At 40.2% G+C, this 11304-nt stretch overlaps 1 protein-coding gene across 1 annotated transcript in view; it reads left to right on the forward strand.

The window, feature by feature from the left end:
* The window catches only part of SH3RF3 (SH3 domain containing ring finger 3), a 215848-nt gene extending 207569 nt beyond the window's left edge, over positions 1–8279 (forward strand). Inside the window, 2 exon segments of the mRNA XM_026666749.2 lie at positions 3153–3490; positions 7791–8279. Of these exon segments, the coding sequence (XP_026522534.2) occupies positions 3153–3490; positions 7791–7959 (507 nt within the window). The 3' untranslated portion in view covers positions 7960–8279.
* The last annotated feature ends 3025 nt before the right edge of the window (positions 8280–11304 follow it).

Below are 11304 nucleotides of genomic sequence, written 5' to 3' on the forward strand. Positions count from 1 at the left end.
GTCTGGAACCCATTAAGCTGAATCTAACTAGGGCAAAACAAAATTCAGTTAACAAGTTTTAAAGCTGCCGCAACCCCAAACTGGGTAGACTTGCCAAAATTTTAAAAACTAAGAACACACACTTTTCCAGCAGGGGTGGGGTACTACAGGTTCGCACCTATTCGCTAGAACCGGTTGTTAATATTCTAAGCAGTTCAGAGAACCAGTTGTTAGAAGAAATTACTGGCCTAATCCTGTAAGGAAGGCAGGAAGGAAACATTCTGGTGTTGCTTACAGAAACTGCCTCTCCGTTAACCCTTATTACATTCTTGGCAGGACTAGACTTCCTGTCTCTGGAACTTCTCTGGAGTTCTTTTTTCCCCTCCTTTGCTGATACTTTGCTTGTGTGGAATGACCATTCAAAACTACAATGGCACTTAAAAAAGTGACTTATGACCATTTTTCACACTTACGACTGTTGCAGCATCCCCACAGTCATGAGAGGGCAGGCGAGGAGATGCGTGCCTCAATGTGAGTGATGTTGAGATGGCCATGCCCAGCCAGTCACATGACCACCAAGCCACGCCCACCAACTAAGCCACGCCCACAGAACCAGTTGTTAAAAAATTTGAATCCCACCCCTGTTTTCCAGTGTTGTATTGATGAATACTCTGTACTGCCAGGCAAGAAAAAGTGAACTCTTGACTCACAACTGTTGAAAATCAGGATGAAATTTAGCAATATCAAAGCAGGAGAAATGTCAGTTCCATAAAATATATAGAAACAGATGGTAGGTTAATGTGATTGAGATAGAATCCCTGGGAGTTGGGTAGCTTGTAAATTTTAACCATAAGAAAGCTAAAATAAAAAAGAAAGACATGAGGTTCTTTGTGCTTTCTGAGCTTAGTGTATTATTCTGGTATCCAATTTGATATAAGGCTCAACAAGACAAATACACTGGAAAATAATAATTAAACTTATCCTTGATTAATTGTGAACTACTGTATGTTTGCATATGCTAGTTTATGATCATAATGAAGATTTGATTTGATAAGTCTGCAAGACTATAAATAAGTGAAATTACATTGCCTTGATTAACATTAAATATTTTATATATCTTGCCAGATTAATTTACCAGTAGATTAGAAGGAAGCTCCTGCCTTTCCTTACAAGTTTAAGGGGAATTTGCAGAAAATAAATAAATAGAAGAAATGACAAAATTGGAGGGAAAAGAAAGGATTAGTAATTGTGTCATTTAAATAAGCTTCTGGGACTTTGCACATTGTTTATCTTGTAGTAATATTATGAAATGTGAAATTGTTTTTCCTCAAACTTCGGCTTTAAAACATTGAAATTCCCCCATATGTGCATGCAGAGGGAGACATACAGACACAGAAAAGAGTTTCTGTTGTGCATTCTTAGCAGTAAGCAAATTGTTTTTAGAAACTGTGGGCTCACTCTAATGCCCTTCCTTCAGCATATACCTTACAAGGTAGGTATCACAAATTCCCAAAGCACATTGTTTCTGCCCCTTTGGCATGCCGGAGCTGGAAAGAATTACACATGCTATTTTATATTGCAGGTTTTATATAACGTTGTAGCAAAACCTTATTTTTCCTTTTTCTCTCAGCAGTCCCTGGACAATCAGTTTCTGTGTTGATTTTCTGCTCACTGATAAGATTTTTATACAACCTAGAACACAAGTTTTGTTACTTGTCATCAGGGCTTTGGCAAGGGCTCTATAGTAGAATATAAGATGGATTGTTGTATATGCTTATTTGTATTTTCTCTTTTTCCGCCCCGCCCCTCTTTCTCTCTCTCTTTTATATGCTGGCTAAATTGAAAGTTGAAATTAAATGGAATCAAAAGCCATGTTTAAAGTGACAGATTAAGGATAAGGAACCTACAGGTAGTCCTTGACTTACAATCACAACTGGAACCAAAATTTTGCAAAACAAAGTGGTTGTTACTTGAATCATGCCTGACTTTACAGCCATTTTTGCTATGGTTATTAAATGAATCTAGTTACCCCAAAGTTTTTTGCTTGTTGGAAACATCTGGCAACATCCCATGTGGTGATCGCATAAATACACGTTGGTTACCAAACACTCAAATTTTGATCGCATGAATGTGGGGATGCTGCATTGATCATCACTGTGAGAAATAATGATTAATCAGTTTTTTCAGTATGCTTGTAACTTTGAATAATCACTAAATGAATGGTTATATGTTGAGCACTAACCTTGTATTATAATTGGGATAACCTCTGCTTAGCTACTATCTTTCAACTTAACTCATGAGACTGAACTAATGCAAGACCCAAATGGGAGAATATAGTGCCATATACCACTCTGTGCTTCCTGGAAAGACAATTATATTAACAAAAAATAAATATTTAGAGAAAACTTAAAAACCACAGGAGCTAGCTTGTATGTTCAGTTACAACTCCCATCGCCGCTAGTCAAAATGATCCACTATCATTGTCAGCTAGAGATGATAGTGTCAAGGCTGACTTAAAAGATCTGGTGAAAGGGAAAATTGTGCATTGCAAGAACATATTGATTTCATGTTCTGATCTCACAAAGGCCCCAGTGCTGGGATCAGTCAAAAGGAGCGAAGCAAGAGAAATAAGCAAAGAAACAACATGCTTGTAGGAACAACCAATTTCTTGTTGCGCCACAGACTTAGACATTCAGTGTTCTGTTTCCCCCATGGGTAGACTCAAGCATTATTGCCTTTTCAAATTTCAGCAGTTTAGAGTTGCGTAGTTCCCTGGGATGAATCATTCGTCCTTATTGCAATGAAATGTAATACCAACTCCAGTACTACACATCACATTTACAGTCCATAAGGACATAGCCATCTTTGCAAAGATAATGTGTCAATGATGCTTGCTTTCTTGTTTATTTTTCTGCCTAAATAAAATCCTTCGGTGCAACAACCTGGATGAATATTTGGGTTTGTGGTATATGCATATGCACACCAAGGTACTTATGTACACACACACACACACACACACACACACAGAAACACAGATGCATTCTCCCAGAGGTCTATACTTTGTCTGCTGCAGGACTATGTAGCTTTTATGTTGGTGGATATGAAAAATAGGTGGTGATGTTTACCTCAATTGCATAATCAGACCTTCCATGGTTTATGTGATCCTCATGCAGAAAGAAAAGAAAAGCGGACTCTTGAAACTTCTAGCAGGAGCATCTACGAAAAAGAAACCTCGCTCTCCTCCCTCCATGTCTCCAACACATGATCCTATGGCAATAGTGGAAGGGATGCTGCAGGGCGCAATGGGACCTGAGTTGTCCTCCCTCTCTAGCCACGGGAGGGCAGGATCGTGCCCTATTGAGAGTGAAATGCAAGGCGCAATGGAGATGGAGCCTCTGCACAGAAAGACGGGATCTTTGGATCTGAATTTTTCTATTCCTTCTCCCATAAGGCAACTGCCACCTTCAGTGGCAACCAGCCACCCAGAAGCTAAGCCGTTGAATCGAGAAAGGTAAGGCCTTAAATGCAAATACAGTGCAATGAAAATTCCCTGTTTGCAGATTTGCATTTCCAAACACTTTCAATTAAGGCCATTTTTTTGTGTAATAACATCGCACAAGATTATTTGAACAGCAAGGGTATATTAGCAGTTCATTTCGGCTTTTTTTTTTCTATTATCAAAGCAAACCAATCAGAATTCTTTCAGAATGGAAAGCAAAAAGATTTATTCAATCCACTGACTGTAATATTGAGGGTGGGGAGAATGATCAAAATAATCATGTCCCACTTGTGATCCTAAGAATGGAAGTTAATCCAGTATTTTGATTGCCAATCAAGTCTAAGAATAACCTCTAACTGAAAATTATCTTAATTGTAAGCGGGATTTCCTCTAACTGGTTTATTAATTAAATCAATTCATATTCTGAGTTGATGTGGTGGAATGTAGTGCAGAGTCTCTGTTGGTCCTTATCCCTTAACATTTGGTATATTTTTAATCAATAAGTGAGGAATATTAATTTCATCTTTTTGTGAGGGGCTTAGTCATGGAATTACTTGAACAGCTATATTAATCTGGAAGTTCATTCCACATCCATTTGTTCTCATAAATATAGTCAAAAGATCCTTTTTAAAAATGTCATGTCCCATCTGGTGCACGTCTGATTCATAGTGAAGAATCACTGCCAATTTACAACATGACACCAGTTACTACTATGTACACCCAAATACTCTGCATTTAGAAGTTTCATATTTCATTCATAAGTATCATATCTAATTACTGGACTAACTCCAAATTACTGCCTTCCTTTATCTTTCAAAATAGACCCACCCAGTCCAGATATAAAACAAAGATTGGGATCCAACTGAAAGAATTAGAGAGTACAAAGACAAAGTATACTGAATTCTTCTCTTAATCTTATTACACATCTCTTCAAGCATTCTTGCACCATCTGGTTTCAACTCCAGAAATGAATCTCTGGAACAAAAATTCCTCATGAATGGTCATGCAGGGAGATGAAATTAAGAAGAGCCTTCATTACTGTGAAGGAAGATGGCTTGTCCATCTCCCTTGAATGGCCCACAACAGAAGTTGGGAAACATCTTTGATTTTGTCCTTGAGATATTTCCTAACTTCCTTGTATGTTGAATGAAGCAAAACAACTAGCTTAGTTCAGGCTCCCCAGCTTAAACCCAGCAGAAACTTCCCAGCCCTTCAATACAGGAAGGCTATATAAAAAAATTTATTGCTTACTGTATTTGCATGAAGCCACTAGAAACCGAACAAACTAGCGTACCTTTGTTCCTCCTTCCCCAAAGCTTCACATTTTTTTCCCTTGTCCTTCTTGGCCTGAGAGCTGATCAACAGTTGACAAAACTGACATCTTTGCTTTCAGAAACTTTGGTTTTCAATTTCACTCCTAGAGCTTTCATTGGAATTAGAATTTTTTTAAAAAATGCTTTCATTGTATTGGATATTTGAAATGGAAAAGAAAAGACCTGGAATAGCTAAGACTGATTTTGACACACGTTATCCTGTCTCGTGCAAACTTCATGTGCCAAATCTAGTCCTACTATTCATTACAAATAACAATAGCAATATACTTTTTTTGTGATTTTCAAGCTGCAGCTTCTTTGTTCATTGTCACCTATATATGATACATTGATAAATCAAAACTAGGTTGGTCTTCCAGATGACCAGAATTTCAGTCTCCTAATACTCCTCAGCCTGGGTTAAAATTTACCTCTAATAAATCCAGGCTATGAATTCAGACATTTGAGGTCATGTAAACAGGATTATATGTATGGTTTTTTTTAAAAAAATCTAGGACTGACAAAAAATCTGGTCTTTCTAGCCAATTCAGAATTGCCCACAGAGTCTGGTCAAAAAGATGACATCCATAGTCAAATTTCTGACTATTGTTTATAAAGGGGTATTGCTTGTTAAAAATATAAGCAATTACAGAGGAAGCCCTTGAAGATTATCATGACCAGAAGCTGCCGTTGCCTTTCTAACTCCTGCAACGTATAATGCTGCCATATCAGCCACTCTGCCCTCAGGTATCTTTCTCAGCATGGCCACGAAATGCTATGACAGGACTTGAGAGAAAGGCAAAGAAAAACATCTGGGTAGCAATGGATTGCATCAGCACTGGTATCTCTCTGTTCGAAGGCAAAAGACAACAATAGCACAAGGATACGTCACCAGGAATGTTAGCTAGTCTGTTTGGTCTGGTTCATGAGAATCAATTGCTACTTTAACATACATCTCTCTCTTTTTTCAAATCAACCTTTATTGTCAGAGCACAACATGTGTACAATGAGATTGGCTGAGCCTCCTTTAATGCACACAGCCCCAACACAACTCACAGTGAGGACAGAAGTCCCTAACCCAGACCCAATCTTATTACACCATGTGACCTTGTTGCACAATGTGCCAGTCCAGCAAGTCTATCATACTATGTTGACATGAAGCTATTTTCCGTTCAGAAGTCTGACAGCCACAGGTAGAAACTGTTCTTCAGCCTGTTGGTGCGGCTGGCTATGCTTCTATATCTCCTACCTGATGGCAGGAGAGTGAAGAAGTGCTGACTGGAATGTGAGTCGTCCCTGAGCATTTTCCTCGCTCTTCTAAGGCAGCGAGCCCTAGCGATGTCATCTAGTGGTATCAGGGAACAGCCCACAATGTTTTGTGCTGTGCTCACCACCCTCTGTAATGTCTTCCTATCCATGGCTGTTCAGCCAGCATACCATTTTCATTCTACATAGAATAAAACATACATTTTTAACCAGTATTGTAAAGTACAACTAGAGATTGCAGGAAGATCGACAACACTTAGGGAGGGAAAAGGATGTTGGGAAAATCAGAATGGGTTTCTGAGAGGTTGCTAAGAAGATATTTTTCCTAGTGAGAAGATGCTAGAAAGACAGGGGTGTGAGCAGGCCAGTGGGAAAAACTGGAAAGATGTGGCCTGAGTGAGCCAGTTGGAAGAGTCGGCACAGAGAATCAAGACATGTCAGTGGGAAGATGTTAGAAAGATTAGGGGGAGTTAATAGGAGGACACTGAGATCAGGAAAGGTAACAACCAAATTAGTGGTCTAATTTAGATAACAGCCATGTGTGTCATGCTCACAAGCCTCTGGCAACTTTGTGCAATGAAGCTGGAGTCATTGCTCAGGCAGCACCTGTCATCTTAAATGATAAACATATCAACAGAACTGAGACAAGCCCCCTGGAAGTTTTTCCCTGTGAGAGCTGCTATAGATTGCCATAACCCTGCTCTAGGATAGGGACTGACATGGCATTAGCCTGGTTTGGCAAATCAGCGGAGCATTCTCCTGAGACTTAATGGCTAGTTATTTATGCTATGTTTTGAACAAAAAAAACACCCAAACAACACAAAGGGATATATATATATAGTCAATATTTTTAAGAGACAAAATCTCATTTGTCTCAAGTATGTATGCATATATATGTATCACTTTAAAGTTTCATCATTTGTTCATTGGAAATATGTCTAACCCTTCAATGGAAATGTTGTTGTTAAGATTGATTTTCCATTTTTTAAGCATTTGGGGAATCTGAATTAGCGTCAAGATTGTTGTATCAATTCAATGCATATCAATTTGAAGAATTCTGGGAAAGAGAAGTTTACACATCGTTTTGCCAACATGATATGGTCCAGTGAACCATGACTAACTTTCTCTCATTTTGTTTATCCATATGGAGTTGCAAGATTAGTTGGCGTCATTCTACCTAAAATTGCTGTAATGTAATAATGCAATTAGCTTACACTTGTTTAAAATAATGCACACATTTATTTACACATGGTTGAAATTGGCAATGCACCCTAGATGTAAGAGTGGCAGCTCTGCCATAGGCAATTTGATAGGTAATGTTATCTCAGTGAAACAAGATTCTCATGCCAAACTTTAATCTCTCCGTATGCAGATATAAGACAGGTGACAATCAGATTTGGGAGGATGGGCTTACCAATTAATTTTGAATAAGAGTATAAATAAATACACGTATGTAATCAACATGAAGTGTATATATGCCACATTATGCCTGCATGGCAAGCTTTGCACGCATACACATAATCTGGCATGGTGTACTGATTCTTCTCTGCATTTCCTGCAATGGCAAGGTGGCAATGATGATGGCTAATCCTGAGCAGGTCTATCTCTGGGGCTGCTCTAATGGCTATTGTTGACTTCAAGGCACAGAATAAATCAGTCATAAACGTGTTGCTTTGCAAATGGATCTACGGTATCTGCAATAAGCTTTTTTTTTTTCCCCTTTTCTTTTATGGAAGATACCGTGTCGTGGTCCCGTATCCTCCGCAGAGTGAAGCTGAGATTGAACTGAAGGAGGGCGACATTGTGTTTGTCCACAAGAAAAGGGAAGATGGTTGGTACAAAGGGACGTTACAGCGGAATGGCAGGTCAGGCCTCTTCCCCGGCAGCTTCGTGGAGAGCTTTTGAAGGGTTGGGTTGTGGACTTGAGGGACCTCCTGGAGGAAACGCTGGAGCACAAAACCATATAAAGCAGCAACAAATGGAAAGTGCCATAATGGGAGAGAGCCATGATTATGATTCCCAAAGTCTCTTTGATTGACCACCTGGAAACAAAGGGTCTGGCAGCGCTTTCAAATAGTACATACAGCAGTATGTTGGAGTCGTGCCTTCTACATGGAACAGATCGGAGATGGAGAGGACACACGTTAAAATCCAGCCAGTATATTTCATGTAAATGATAGAGGAATTATGTTTGGAAAAGGGGAAAAAAACATGTTGTATCACTGTAATTTATTTCTGTGAGCTGCAGTGTTCTTATTACTGGCCTAGGGAAGAGAAAGGGGGACTGGATTTCAAAGAGCAGCCAGCTTGTTGTCTGTCCTCCAAATAATGGGCATATGCAGAAAATATTGCTCACGTAGAAAGAACCAGAAGCCCCAAACATAATTTATTTCCACATATACCTCAAAAATACTCTATTCCATGTCCTCATGATGACATTCCCAGCCTGCCACCACAGCCCAAATTTGGCTTTCGTTGATTTGGTTTGGAAGTGGCGTTTCCTTCCCTTCTCAGTCCAAAGCTTCCCAAGCTGACCACCAGAAGTGACGAGGGGTGGATGCACTGAGAGACAGCAATCTGCTTAGTTCCAGTTGGCCCAGTAGATCCGCTGCAGGAACGCCTTGTGTAAGATTTATAAGAGATACCAGGTACTTTGCATGTGTCGCCTATTTCCGTGGGTTGTGGAGACTGGACTTGGGAACAGGTCTTCCAGGGAATGGCCATTTCCACATCCAAACCCCAAAACCCTAAAAAGCATTGGAGCTAACAGGACAGATGCGTTGTGGAGATGGGATCTTGCTTTGAGTAGAAGCTGAGCGAGAAGAACCAGGAGACAAAGAGGGCTATGGTCAACAGGGAAGCTCTTGCTCATCCCTGGCAAGGCAACATCTCCTGCGCTGGGCATCAAATGCCCTTTTTGCCAGGGGGACACATCACCTGGAAACGAGCAGCCCAATTTACTACTTTAGCCAAACAAGGTGTGGGAATTTTCAGATGTTGGAGAAAATCCGGCCCAGAGCATTGGGGGTTGGAGCTATGACTGCTGCCAGTAGAAAACAGCCTTCCGCCTCTTTTCTTGTCCTTCTTTTTGGCTTGTATTTTGTTGCTGGTCCTTGTCTGTGCAGTCCTGTGAGAGAGGCAACTCTCTTCCTATGAGCAGAAGACATGGAGGCAGCAGAGGAGCAGGAAAATGGTTGGTCCAAGGAGCTGGAGGGCGAAGGGCCCAGCCTAGATGATTCAACCTATTTAATCCAGTTGTCAGTTGCAGAAACCAAGAGATCTGGGAGAAGGATCTGAGACTGCAAGCACAGCTTTCTTTGGACAAGAAGTCCCATAAAGGCATGCAGAGGGAAGCAGTTTCTTCCTCCACCTGTTGCTTCACACAAGGCTTGACTGCTAGGAAATCCAATCCTAGATCTTTAAGTCACAGCGCCTATGATTCCCTTCCCTTGGCTTGGCTTGAACCTGTGTGGAAAGCTCCCCCATCATTTACAAAGGCTTAGTGGATGGGGAAGAGCAAAAGCCCAGGGCCACAGCTTTCAAAAACCCTGGTGGTTCTTGCCACAAGATTGAGGTTTTGGTCTCAAATTCTAGAGAAGGGGGAAAATAGGAAAATATGCATTAAGCAAAGGGGCCCAAGAGGCTAAGGTGGCAAATGTAAGCACACAAAGCTCCATACTTTCATATATGAGTCAATATAATGCACCTGTATAAAGAGGTGGGATTTTTCTCACACAATTGCATGTGCCACCTTGCAGATCCTTCAGTCAGGAAGCATTGACAACACAACCATGGCTGCTCCAACGCATCTAGTCTCGCCTTCTTAGCACCTTTTGAACTCAAAACATGTATTTTTGCTACCATGCAAGTTAAGGAGAAAGATGCAGCTTCTTTAAGGGATTGTCAAGAAGTGTGTCTTCAAAAGGGACTTTTTGTTTCTATTTTGAAATTCAAGCACATCTTGTTGCTCTGATTGAATTAAGAGCATTTTCTTCCCAACAGAACTTTAATGTTGCCAGTTGGGACTGCTAATAACTGCAGAGGAGAACAAACATAGGATATGGCTGGAGAATAATCTGTCTCCCGAGTAATCCTGATCCAACTCAGGGAATCGACCTTTCAGGCTGCAATCAGGTTTTAGAAGCGATGTCTGTTGTTTGCTAAAGGAGACAGTTTTAAAAAAAAAATAGTTGCAGTTCAAGGCAAGAATTCCAAAGAAAGAGATTGGCTACTAAACATTGCTACTCCTCTTTCAATATCTTTCTTCCAAGTTACAGTGAGGCTTCAAAACTGTTTCCATAGATCAGGCAGAGACTATTTTAAAGCCTCTCCTATTACAGTGAGGAACCATTTCTGGAGGGGTAGGAGTGCAATTCCAGGAAAAGCAGCTAGTTGCACCTGGTCAATAGTTCCCCATCCATTTTAGGATCAGCTGTGTCCTGTCTCAATCTGTCTAAATAGGATTTCTTCTGCCCAATAAATACCTGTTTCCCCTTTTCTTCTGCGAAGCCACATTCTTTGCCGAAAGAATATCTGTACATAAACTCAGATCTTATTTCTCCAGGAATGTTTTATCAGCTAATGTCAGATTCAACACTGTGGAAATGCTAATGCTTAACCAAATGGGTGGGAAAGTTTTCTGGGATACTGCTAAATACCACAAGGTCCTCTCTCTTACAATAATATGTGGAAGCTCTCATGAAAGCATGGTATTCAGAGGTCTCCAACCTTAGCAACTTTAAGACTTGTGGACTTCAACTCCCAGAGTTCCTCAGCCAGCAAAGCTGGCTGAGGAACTCTGGGAGTTGAAGTCCACAAGTCTTAAAGTTGCTAAGGTTGGAGACCCCCGAATTCTAGATGGATGATCATTTCTGGAAAATAAGAAGCTTTTCCAGGATAATTCACTTTAATTGGCTTCTACTTGGCAATAAAAAGAACACTGCAGTCTCCCACAAGCACAGAGCATTGCAATTTTTCTTACTCTCTCTTTTACCATCAAGAGAAAAAGATAACATATGATTTGTTATTGTAGAAATGTATCCTTCTAAACACTATTTAGTTTTGTAACCCAGCTCAAGCCACAACATTTCAGGCAACATAAGCTGCCTATAACCAGAAACCTAAAGGTGCAATAAATAGGGAGCCAAGAAATAAACCTACAAGTTGGCTGGTGACATTGCTAACATTTTTTTTAGGATGTGGAAGAATATTTTTAGTCATGTATGTGCTACATTTCATTTAGATGTCAGA

The sequence above is a fragment of the Notechis scutatus genome, chromosome 5 (assembly GCF_049901735.1).
Source record: "Notechis scutatus isolate UNSWTSFEM ecotype Mainland chromosome 5, rNotScu1.2, whole genome shotgun sequence".
In the NCBI taxonomy this organism is placed as follows: domain Eukaryota; kingdom Metazoa; phylum Chordata; class Lepidosauria; order Squamata; family Elapidae; genus Notechis; species Notechis scutatus.